The sequence below is a fragment of the Haemaphysalis longicornis genome, unplaced genomic scaffold, assembly GCF_048455015.1.
Source record: "Haemaphysalis longicornis isolate Haplotype H1 unplaced genomic scaffold, Haemaphysalis longicornis Haplotype H1 scaffold_1, whole genome shotgun sequence".
NCBI lineage: Eukaryota > Metazoa > Arthropoda > Arachnida > Ixodida > Ixodidae > Haemaphysalis > Haemaphysalis longicornis.
This window is the reverse complement of record NW_027526203.1, coordinates 333046090-333058515: the sequence shown is the minus strand read 5'-3', so window position 1 is coordinate 333058515 and position 12426 is coordinate 333046090. Positions and strand designations below refer to the sequence as shown.

Genomic DNA, 12426 nt, shown 5'->3' with positions numbered 1-12426 from the left:
CGGACTGGTGAATGCCTTGCTTACCGCCAGTCCTTCTAGATGGCACCCCCATACTGTGCACGAACGCTGTCCGCCTTCCCTTTGTTTCTGACCATATTTGCACCTGGCTTGTTTTTGTTACGGTTGGAAGTAATCGTTTCGTGAAACATTGGGTACGCTCGACAAACAGGGTCACGTAAGACAATGTTGCTTTGCTAATCGGCCAGTGTCGTGTGAGACAACCCCAAAGCACCGAACTGCTGTGCAGCTATAACAAGCATAGTGCACGCAGTACCAACGGTATTTCGCACTGGTACTTCTATGTTTACATGTACTTTCGTAACTCCCATTGTTTACCCCACCATTCTTACTGCTATAAAATGATAATGCATTACATTTAAGCAAATATAGCTCGTTCTGCAAGATCATACCAGCCTCAGCCAATCGCACAGCTGTGCATATTATGTCATAGGATCTAGTGCGGGAAATGAGCTAGTGAGTCGCATGGCCATTCCCTCCCTTTTTTCCTAATTATACAGCTTATTTGAGCGAAGTTTACATTAAAGGTGGTGTCAGTATGATTCTAACGAGGCAATCTTTCAAATGAACCAAACTTGGTTTCGTCTGCATGGCCCCTACTTGAAGAACTGCCAAGGGTTCCACCACAAGGGTCCCATCTCTCAGCTCCCAATGCAAAACAGTTTTTCTTCGAGATCTGATTTTATTTCTGATTTCTAAGAACCACATTTAAAAATACAAAGCCCTTGGACTATTTATTCACTCTTTCCAGATCCCTCACTCCACTTCTAATCTGTTGATTCCTGAATACTTTATGCCCTCTAATGTGACTGGTTTATTGGAGCTTTTTGCACTGAACTTCTGACACTAAACAGTGTGCCAAAAATACACAGAGTTTGTGCAATGTAGCCATTTCAAGGGTACTGAAGTGAGGAGCAAACATTGTTCAATCACCTTACCAGGTTAAAGACTAGAATGGGTACGCCATGCTTGAAGTTTCAGTGAATTTACATGCATTTTTAAACTAGGAAAGTGTGTTCTAAAGTGTCACATCTGTCCTCGCACTATCCCCTCCATCAGTTTGCTGACATCAACTACGACAACGCACTTGCAAGCCTGCAGGGCTAATTTAGAGGGTAGCTAGCATGTTTAACCTATAAAAGCTGTGCGTGAACAAACAAAACACCAATAACATAGGCATGAAATGGGTGAAAATCTAAATTTGCTAGACTGAGATAGCCTGACAACACAGCAAACCAGTGTGACGTCAGTTCCGTAGTTGGTCCAGCGGTTGCGAACAATGCACGGTGGTTTTGCTTCTGCCACCCATTACAAATTAACAGAGGCTCCAGACTTGCGCTAAATAGTCAAATTCTATGTGGGCTAAGCTGCGCAATGTGGCCACCAACAAGGCTCAAACAAATCCACTTCTGTGTCCATTTAACTATGCTTGTCTGTTAAAATTCTGAGGTGCTCTTTGCAGTTTGTGCGGTGCTTTATTACACCCAAACCTTCCTCTCTGTCCTCCAGAAAATCAGAGTCATTAAGTAAAGGTGCATTGCAGGAAAAGGGGACGCAGCTTAAATAGTTAAAAAATTGCACGGTAAGAATTTTTGTGATTTGCCATTAAAAATGGTCCCCATGCAATGAAAACATGTTGGGAATTTGGTGGTATGGAGTGCAGTCTTGTGCCCCAAACCACTGCGGCTGCACCATAGTCATCGCTCACAACTTTAACCTTCTTTCTCAAGCAGGTTGTTGCCTGTAACTAAAAAAACTGTGGCACATGTGCTTTCAAGCTCTTGTAACCTCTGAAACTATAAACAAAGTGTCCAACCAGCTGTTACTCTGTTATATTTAAACAAGTTTTCTTTTTTGAACAAGAATAGCAGAACACACTAAAGCTAATCCGTTTTGTCATCCTAGCGTGACACCCAAATAAATAATAAGAAGAAAACGGCAGCTGCTGTTCCCTGAGAAAGCCGTCGGGTGTGTAAGATGCTACAAATTAACCATCTGAGCGAGCAAACTGCTCAATGCTTGCTAAAAGTGCCCACACACAAAAAAAATTCAGGTTGAAGATGGGTCACTGCAAAGTAACCCATGGGAACCTAATTAGCTCTACTAACACACAAACTTCCCACCATCACCCCTTGGGACAGCTGCAACTTGTGCAACCAAAGACAAGGTTAATTAATTGGTCACATCCTCATTTTTTTTTGCCCCACCAACCCAGCTATGTGGCCACCTTTTAGGTGGCAAGCCCATGCAGTGTGCACCGCACTTTGTGACCTTAGTTTATCCCATCAGAAAGCGCACGCGGTCTCCATAATGCAAACCACCCGACTTGGCATGGTGTAAGAAGGACTACCCATCACAGACAGTTATTGAGCAGAGGCCAAGACACACTGGCAAAAGGCAGCCATAACCAGGGCTTCCCTCAACATATAACGCAGTGGCAAAAGCGGCGTAACTCTCTCATATCGAAGCACGTCTTGGGATGTTGGCTCTTGGTTCCGCAGTGAGCTAGTCTGCCACTGCACTTGCCCTTTCATTTGTGAAGGGAGAGACCACTTGTGACTCACCTGGAAAATTTGCTTGAGGGAGAACAGTGCCCTCCGCAACTCTCGTCCAGTCGAGTTGAGCAACTTTTCTGCAAAGCGTGAAAAATACAGGTGAATTTACCAGAAAACTTCCGTTCTCCGGTTGTCTGTTGCAGTGGAATCCTGCAGCCTAATGTCAGTCAGCTTTGCACACTTATGCTACAGCGAAATTTACGCAATTCATACGCAATTCAGTCATGCTCTTCAAAGACCATGACAAGAGGGACACCAGGAGTTAGTAAGGAGAATAGTAAGCCTGCATAAATGTTTCTAAGGGCAGTGAAATGCTCCAATTAGATGCAAGTGGGAATATGCATATAAATGAAAGAAAAAAAACTGCAGAAGTTTCAACAATTCCCTTTCGATGAAATACAAAAACACAAAAAACATCCTGAAAACACACAAAGCATGTACCCATACTGCAAAATTATAACTGCTTGACCAGCAGTGCAAAGGAAAATTTGACATCCAATTGATATGCAGCCATACGGCTACAAAGGAAAGCTGTACGGCTTTCTAAGAAACTTTGCAGTTGAAGAAAAATTCCTGGAAGAAAACATTCTGGACCAGGACAAATTTGTCTTCACATGCGATGTTTCTGAGAAAGTTGTACAGCTTTCCTTTGTAGCCGTACAGCGGCATTTCAGGTGGATGTCAAATTTACCTTTGCTGAAACTTATTCCGCCTTAGGGATTTCCCCCAAAATCTGGTGTAACCAGCAGTGTTTGTGCCTACTCAAGTACCTGCAGTAGTATTTGGTGTTAATGACAATTTATAATTTATCATTTACATGGAAAGATATTTTGCTACACCGGGCAAATTTTTAAAAATCTTCATGAATGATTTGAACATGTACACTACTTTTTACATGGATGATACAGCTCGTAAAGCATAACAGGAGCGTACATAACCACCAGTTCATTAGTTGATTAAAATTCATTAATTAAGGTTACAATGGTGGACTCTGGAAGACAAGTTCAAAATGAACAAGTGAAGTCAGTTATCGATATTGTCACGAAGCCAAGGACGACGCAATTGTCTTGCAGGAGAAACAAGTTTATTGGAGCGAACTTGTGCTCCCCTAACAACTCAAAAGAATACAGAGGCGGCGAAGCAGCGGTCAACAAAGTGACTTGCGTCAGCGAGCGTCGCAGAATCGAATGCCCCGGCGTCCGCACTGCAGGCTTTTTATCTTTTGGCGCGCGTGGTTCTCGAAACGTCGATTCGCATCGAGAACATAGTAGAGCCAAGAAGATTATTCTGGGCTGTTCACGTTAGATCGGAATGCTCTCCCTATCACAACAGATAACACATGCGGCACAGAAAGAAAGAATTGAACACGCGCTTTCCTTGGCGCAGAGATAACACAGACCGGCACAGCCGGGCGGTAAAAGCAAAACACAAATAAACAAACCCAATGTATGGTTCGCGGCATTAACCCCCCTCTAAGAGTGCATCGACCCGATGCTAACATAAGCGACAGTCCGAACAAATGAAAATAAAAGTTCGTCATCGTGCGTAGAAAGGTTTTAAGCGAACCACGTGGACGACTTCAGGCCGCGTGCGTCGTCGTGATGTGCCGGAGTCACCATCGGGGATCACTTCGTAGGTAAGTTGGCCAACACGTCGTAGAATCTGGTAGGGTCCGAAATACCGTCGCAGGAGCTTCTCACTGAGTCCGCGTCGTCGGATGGGAGTCCAAACCCACACACGATCCCCTGGTTGGTACTCGGCGTCTCGGCGTCGGAGGTTGTAGCGGCCCGCATCCACCAGCTGCTGGCCCGTTATACGAACTCGAGCGAGCTGGCGGGCCTCCTCCGCACGTTGAAGATATCCGTGGACGTCGGCGTTGAGGTCGTCGTCTTCTACGTGCGGAAGCATGGCGTCGAGCATCGTAGTCGGCCTTCTACCGTAGACAAGCTCGAACGGCGTCAGCTGCGTCGTCTCCTGGATAGCCGTGTTGTACGCAAACGTGACATACGGGAGAACTTCGTCCCAAGTCTTATGTTCAACGTCAACGTACATTGACAGCATATCTGCGATTGTCTTGTTCAGACGTTCTGTTAGTCCGTTCGTTTGGGGGTGGTACGCGGTCGTTCTTCGGTGATCCGTGTTGCTGTAGCGTAATACTCCTTGCATCAGCTCTGCAGTAAATGCCGTTCCGCGGTCTGTGATTAGGACTTCCGGGGCTCCATGTCGTAGCACAACTTGGCTTATAAAGAACTTCGCCACTTCTTGTGCAGTCCCCCTCGGAAGAGCGGCGGTCTCTGCGTAGCGCGTCATGTAGTCTGTCGCTACGACAATCCACTTGTTCTGTGATCGTGACGTAGGGAACGGGCCTAAAAGGTCCATTCCAATCTGTTGAAATGGTCTCGATGGGACGGCGATCGGTTGCAGAAGACCGGCGGGTCTTGTCGGCGGCGTTTTTCGTCGCTGGCAGTCACGGCAGCTTCGGACGTAGTGGGTGACGTCAGAGGTAAGGCCGGGCCAGTAGTACCTCGCCTTGATTTTTCCAATAGTGCGGGCTGTGCCCAGATGTCCGGAAGACGGGTCGTCGTGGCACGCTTCCAAAATTTCGTCACGAAGGTCCGCGGGGATGACGAGGAGGTAATTCGCTCTTGTTCCGGGGCAGAAATTCTTCTTCACAAGGACGGAGTTTCTCAGGCTGAATGCTGGTAAGCTGCGTTTGAAGGTCCTAGGAACGGCAACGTTGCATCCCTCGAGGTACTCGATTATGACGCGTAAGTCGGGGTCGGCACGCTGCTGGGCGGCTAGGTCGCTCTCCGTCACAATCCCGAAGAACGCGCTGTCTTCATCAGAGTCTTGTGGTGGGTCGACGGGGGCGCGGGACAGGCAGTCGGCGTCGGAGTGTTTCCTGCCGGATTTATAAACGACGGTAACGTCGAACTCCTGCAGGCGCAAGCTCCACCGCCCAAGACGGCCAGAGGGGTCCTTCAAATTGGCGAGCCAACACAGCGCATGGTGGTCTGTTACAACCTTGAATGGCCTTCCATACACGTATGGGCGAAATTTTGAAATCGCCCATATAATAGCCAGGCACTCTTTCTCAGAGGCAGAATAGTTTTTCTCCTCCTTCGACAGACCACGGCTGGCATAGGCGATTACCCTTTCGCAGCCGCTTTGCTTTTGGACAAGGACGGCACCCAAGCCGATATCACTGGCGTCCGTGTGCATTTCCGTTTCGGCATTTTCGTCGAAATGAGCGAGCACGGGCGGGCTTTGCAAGCGTATTTGCAGCTCGCAGAATGCTTTTTCTTGGTCGTTTTCCCAGCTGAAAGGGGTGCTATCTTTCGTCAAGCGCGTGAGTGGCTCTGCAATGCGTGCGAAGTTTGCCACGAAGCGCCGGTAGTATGCGCACAGCCCGAGAAATCTTCGCACGCCCTTCTTGTCTTTCGGCCTTGGGAAGTTCGCAATCGCTGAAGTTTTTGCCGGGTCAGGTAGGACTCCCGCGGCGTTGACGACGTGGCCCAAGAACTTGAGTTCCCCGTATGCGAAACGGCACTTTTCAGGCTTTAGCGTCAACCCCGACGTACGAATGGCCTCGAGTACAGACTCCAACCTTGCAAGGTGTTCGTCGAAAGTCCGGGCGAATACCACTACGTCGTCGAGGTATACGAGGCAGGTGTGCCACTTAAGGCCAGCTAGCACAGTGTCCATGACTCTTTGAAACGTCGCTGGTGCTGTGCACAGCCCAAACGGCATCACCTTGAACTCGTATAGGCCGTCTGGGGTTATAAATGCAGTCTTCTCTCGGTCTCTCTCGTCCACTTCGATTTGCCAGTAGCCGGTCTTCAGGTCCATCGATGAGAAGTACTTCGCGTGGCAGAGGTGGTCGAGGGCGTCGTCGATTCGGGGGAGGGGGTACACGTCCTTTTTCGTGATTTTGTTCAGTCGCCGGTAGTCAACGCAAAACCTTAATGTGCCGTCTTTTTTCTTTACGAGTACGACGGGCGCAGCCCAGGGGCTTTTCGATGGCTGTATAATGTCATCGCTCAGCATGTCGTCGACTTGAGTCCGGATGGCTTCCCGTTCGTGTGAAGAGACGCGGTACGGTGACTGTCTGGTAGGTCGGGCTCCATCTTCGGTTATTATTCGGTGCTTCGCTAGAGGGGTCTGACGTAGTTTTGCGCTCGACGAAAAACATTCGCTGTAGCGACGCAGCAAAGCCAATAATTTTTTCCGTTGTTCTTGCGGTAGCGCCGGATTCACGTCGAATGGCTGCGGGAGCTTGAAGGTTTCTACGGGTGTGCGTTCAAAGTCGGCGACTGCGATCACATCACTTGCTTCTTGCGTTTCTTCGAGGAACGCAATTGCAGCTCCCTTGTTTAAATGCTGGTACTCTTCGGTGAAATTAGTGACCAAAACGTGAGATTGGCGTTGCTTAAAGTGCGCAATGCCTCTTGCGACGGAGACACCGCGGTCGAGAAGCAACCTTCGATCACTCTCTACGATAGCGTCGATGTCAGAAGCAGCATCCTCACAGTAGACGGCGATCATCAAGCTTGCGCGGGGTGGCAGGGTGATGTGATCGTCGGCGATCCTGACAGCAGCACGGTGATCGGGGTTCGGCTGCGGCGTCGTGGAGTGATTGGAGGAAAATGTTATCGACTTGGTCTGCAGATCAATTATTGCGCCGTTGTCCGTCAAAAAGTCCATTCCGAGAATCACGTCGCGGGAGCAGTTAGGCAGAATGACGAACGCCGCAGGGTACGTTGTGCCGTCTATGGTGACGCGCGATGTGCACGTTCCACTTGGCGTCACGAGGTGGCCTCCTGCTGTGCGTATGTGCGGACCGTCCCATCTGGTCATAACTTTCTTCAGTTTAAACGCAAATGGTCCGCTCATTACCGAATAGTCAGCTCCCGTGTCTACGAGGGCGACTACGTCAAAGCCGTCGATGGACACCTTGACGTCAGATGCAGTCGTCCTCGAGTTCCGGGTTCGTCGGGGCGTCGTATCTCTGCTTGTACGTGTTGACGGTCGGGCACTGTGCGTCGTCGTTGTCATCGTCTTCTCAGCGGACGTCTCGTCGTGTACGGGAGTCTCGTCAGGTCTGGGTCGGGTCGTCGGGATGAGGGCATGTTGTGAGTCACTGTCTTCCGCGAGTCGTTGCGTCGTTGGAGGGTTTTCATTTTTCCGCGATCGTGCAACTTTACCTCCAGAAGTTGCTGCTTTTAGTTTCCCCCGCGTGGGCTGGGGGACCTTCCACGTGAGAACTCAGCATTGCTACGGCGGTTCGGCGACTGGTATGGGTAGGGTGACGGCGAACGGTTGAAACGGGCTGGTCGACGGCTGGTGTTGGACAGGTACTCTTCGATCTCCGATGGGTGCTGGCCAGTTCGGGGGCGGGGTGCGTCGACGGAGAACCCTCGCAAACCGAGCCTCCTGTAGGGGCAGCGACGGTAGACGTGGTCGGCCTCTCCGCAGTGGTAGCACAGCGGACGATTGTCGGACGTTCGCCACACGTCGGTCTTCCTTGGGGCAGGGGGTTGCGCCGCAGGTGGTCGGGCCGGCGAGAGGGGACGACGGTACGGAGCCTCGTGACGATAGGGTGCAGGTGGGCGAGGGCGATGTACAGCAGCCGCGTAGGTCATGGCTTGCGGCTCGCGAGGTGCTACTGGCGTCGTTGAAGTTCCCAGCGCTTGCTGCACTTCTTCTCTAATGACGTCGGTAAGAGAAGCGACTTGTGGTTGCGGCGTCGTCGGGAGCAGTTTCCGCAGCTCCTCCCTCACTATTTCGCGGATAGCCTCGCGTATGCTATCAGCCGGAACCCGCATGTTGTCGATGTAGTTTGCACTGGCCGCGCCAACAAAGTTCCGGTCATACTGCTTAGCACGCATTTCGAGAGCCTTCTCAATCGTGCTGGCTTCGGTCACGAATTCAGCGATGGTTTTGGGCGGGTTGCGGACAAGTCCAGCAAACAGCTCCTCCTTCACACCGCGCATCAAGAAGCGTAACTTCTTTTCTTCCGTCATTTCGGGGTCCGCGCGGCGAAATAATTGCTTCATCTCCTCAACGAAGATCACGACCCCTTCGTTTGGGTGTTGTGTCCGAGTTTCAAGCAAAAGCGCAGCTCGCTCTTTTCTCACAACGGTAGTGAATGTCTTCAGGAACTCCCTTTTGAAGTGAGTCCAGTCGGTCAAAGAACTCTCATGGTTCTCGAACCAAGTTCGAGCAGCATCTTCTAAGTAAAAGAAGACATGCCGGAAAGTTTCTTCGTCGTCCCACCTGTTGAAGATGCGGACGCGCTCCAGCTTCTCCAACCATTCTTCGGGGTCTTCAGCGGGGGCTCCCCGGAACGATGGCGGTTCCCGGGGCTGCTGCAGGACGATTGGCGATGTTGTTTCTTGCACCATGGTGTTGGTTGCAGCGTTCTTTTTCTTGGGCCCTTCTGGCATCAAACCGAACTCGGGTGGTAAATCTTGCAGGCGGGGGCTGGCTCTTGTTGGACTGGCTTGGCGGCTTCTCGAGGTTTTAGTGGGCATGAAGGGTGCGTACCCCGCACCTCCACCAGATGTCACGAAGCCAAGGACGACGCAATTGTCTTGCAGGAGAAACAAGTTTATTGGAGCGAACTTGTGCTCCCCTAACAACTCAAAAGAATACAGAGGCGGCGAAGCAGCGGTCAACAAAGTGACTTGCGTCAGCGAGCGTCGCAGAATCGAATGCCCCGGCGTCCGCACTGCAGGCTTTTTATCTTTTGGCGCGCGTGGTTCTCGAAACGTCGATTCGCATCGAGAACATAGTAGAGCCAAGAAGATTATTCTGGGCTGTTCACGTTAGATCGGAATGCTCTCCCTATCACAACAGATAACACATGCGGCACAGAAAGAAAGAATTGAACACGCGCTTTCCTTGGCGCAGAGATAACACAGACCGGCACAGCCGGGCGGTAAAAGCAAAACACAAATAAACAAACCCAATGTATGGTTCGCGGCAATATAGTCCAGCCACATTTTTACCTCTCTGAAACATGAGTACTACACAAAATAGAACCAACTAAAAAAAAAATACATTGACCATTACTAAGCTAATAATTCAGCCCACCATACCAGGTGCATGATAAGAGCTAGTATACTCATGCATAGCAAACTTAAGCAATGCATGTCCAAAATCACGCGTTGTGTTCACAATTTGTAAAAAGTGGGCTAGCATCAATTATTAGCCACTGCTGACCTTGGACTATCAGCATGCACCCTAAAAATGACTGAATGAAAATTTTAAGAACTTTTGTAAATTAGTCAACTGGCTCCCTGGCTTATAGTGCCCTATTGTCACATAGTTAACCTGCAGAAACAGTACTCACGCTTTCGGATATGATCTTTATTTTTAACCTAGTGGCAAAGATCTATCTAAAAATGGCACCCTGAGCAACCGTGTACAGAGAACTTCCTTTAAATCATGCTAGTGGCTACCCAAGCAAAATATGTACACAAAGAAGGACAGCAGTAAGGTCTAACAAATTGCAGCAGGGTTGAGAGCCCTGACTAAAAAGTTTCGGTTTGACTGTGAACAGGTTGACTACAAATAAAACGCCACCCCAAATGGCAAAATAACAATTTTCAGACGAACACGAAGGGGTGCTCAGCTGGACTAGCATGCAGGACAAGGAGTGTATGGGTGTACTATTTACTTTCACAGTAAGCATTCATTGAGACAAAAGTCACCTACTCCTGATGCATCTACTAAAGCCCAGCCACAAGCAGTTTCTTTTAGCCTGTAACCCCAATCAGGCTAGTGAGCATCATTACAAGTCGTGACAAATTCATGGGCGAAATTGCTTGACAGGAAAGCAGTGCAGCTAATACTCACCAATGATTGCATGAACTCGAACGGAGAGCTGGGTGCGAAGCAGCACAGCATTCTTACGGCTGCAAAAGGAAGCAACCTTCATCAGAATGTGAGATTGTGCATATCAGAAGTAACACACAGTGGCAGCTGTCTCAGAAAGCTCACAACCCAAAATACAGCCCCCCCCTCCCCCATTTAGGAGGTTACGACCCATCTTTACCTAAAACCTACACCTGCACACAAAATCGAGTGTAATAAAAATACATATTTCCACCAGCAATGCTACCAACTTTTCACAATGTGGCAATGCCCGTGTAACTACAACTCATGTCAAGAACGGCTGCCCACGAAAGCGCAGAAAAATCATATTGTCCAATGAATGAATGAATGAATTTACTGTCAAGAAAAAGGAAAGGAAAGACCACCAGCAGGCGTAAATTGTCACACCTAGGGGTGGACACCGGAACGCCTGCTGGTGTGGGAGTTGGGGCAGAGGATGACAGATTCAGAGAGAGGGGAGACAGAGGATGGAGGTGACATATTTACAGAACACAGGGGAGAGATGGGCATATTTACAAGTTAACACACACTCACACACACACACACAAAGTCTGGTCCAGGGAAAAAAAAAAAAGGAAAAGTCCACACAGTCACTGGGCCAGGGAGTCAAGTGCCAGGCGGAGCCCTGAGGCATCCAGGTAGCCGCCCAGCGCTTCGTGGACGCTGTCCCTCTCCCTGGTGTTAATATGGTCAATTCTTCCAGGCGTGGAATGTACAGCAAAGAAAACCAACAGCTCATGCAGCCACAACATAAGGCATACACCCCGCTTCACCCAGACCTCCAAGTTTTACGCAAAACAAAGAACAGGGCAGGATGTTGTTCAAAAATGTTAACCCAAATAATCAGTAGGCTTAATTAAATCTATCAATTAATTGGCTGTGTTCATTTATAAAAGCGGCATCAAAAATATTCACATTTCAAGCATGAACGTTGCTTTGGTCACATCACAGACACTAGGGAGTATTAGCTGAACGTTTTCGACGGTTCGCTCCGGTACCGGCGGCCTGCTCAGCGCAACCAGAGCCAATGCTGTTCGCAGACAAGCGCGCCACACATGCGCAACGGCACTCCCACTCGCCATCCCAGCAGAGCGGACCATGAAAAACGGTCAGCTAAAACTCGCTACTGCGAGCTTGAAATCATTGCGGGCTTTCGTAGGGAATTAGTGCAGCTGAAGAGGTAATGAAGACTGCTTCCTTTGAGCACCTAGGAATGCTCGGTGCTCAAAATAGGCCGATACTACGATACTATAACATAAGTGGCACTATTTTCGCAAAGAGTGAGCTCAGCTGCACATTGCCACTAATGCAAAGATCTGTACATACATCAGGGTTAGTGTATCAAACATGGGAAAGGTGATATCAACGAATGCACATTTGGTGTTTCTTGATGACTTAAATGACCTTTTGTGAGTGTAAAAAAAAACTGTAACATCAGTCAACTTTTCTCTCCCCCCCCCCCCCCCCCCCACTTCCCCCGAAAGCTCACAGTTTTCATGACTGCAAACTTAAAGCCTGCTGCCAACACATGCTCCTGTGATGTAAAGGGGGTTATTTGAATACAAGAATAATCAGAATAATCCTACCTAAGCTCACACAGAAATCAAACAAAACAACACACTTCGTTCATTTGGCTCGTGCGAGTTGAACCTATTAACACGTTCGCGAAATTGATCGTCATTAGAGGGGCCATGACGACAAAATGCAAGTTTGGTTCATTCGAAAGATTGCCTCGTTAGAATAACACTGACACCACTTTTAACGCAAACTTCACTCAAATAAGCTATATAATTAGGAAAAAATGGCCATGTGACCCACTAGCTCATTTACCACACTAGAACCTATGATGCATTATGCGTACCTGAGCAATCTGAGGTTGGCAAAAGCGAACGCAAGTTAGGCAGGGCTTATAAGCTTGCAGAACCAGCCATTTGCACTTAAATTTAATGCAAAT

General features: G+C 48.9%; 1 protein-coding gene across 1 annotated transcript in view; it reads right to left on the bottom strand.

The window, feature by feature from the left end:
• The window catches only part of LOC144152528 (uncharacterized), a 277204-nt gene that overhangs the window by 54905 nt on the left and 209873 nt on the right, over positions 1-12426 (bottom strand). Inside the window, exons 8-9 of the mRNA XM_077683824.1 lie at positions 10434-10492; positions 2583-2650 (exon numbers count right to left, since the gene is read on the bottom strand). Of these exons, the coding sequence (XP_077539950.1) occupies positions 2583-2650; positions 10434-10492 (127 nt within the window). The remainder of the gene's footprint in view (positions 1-2582; positions 2651-10433; positions 10493-12426) is intronic.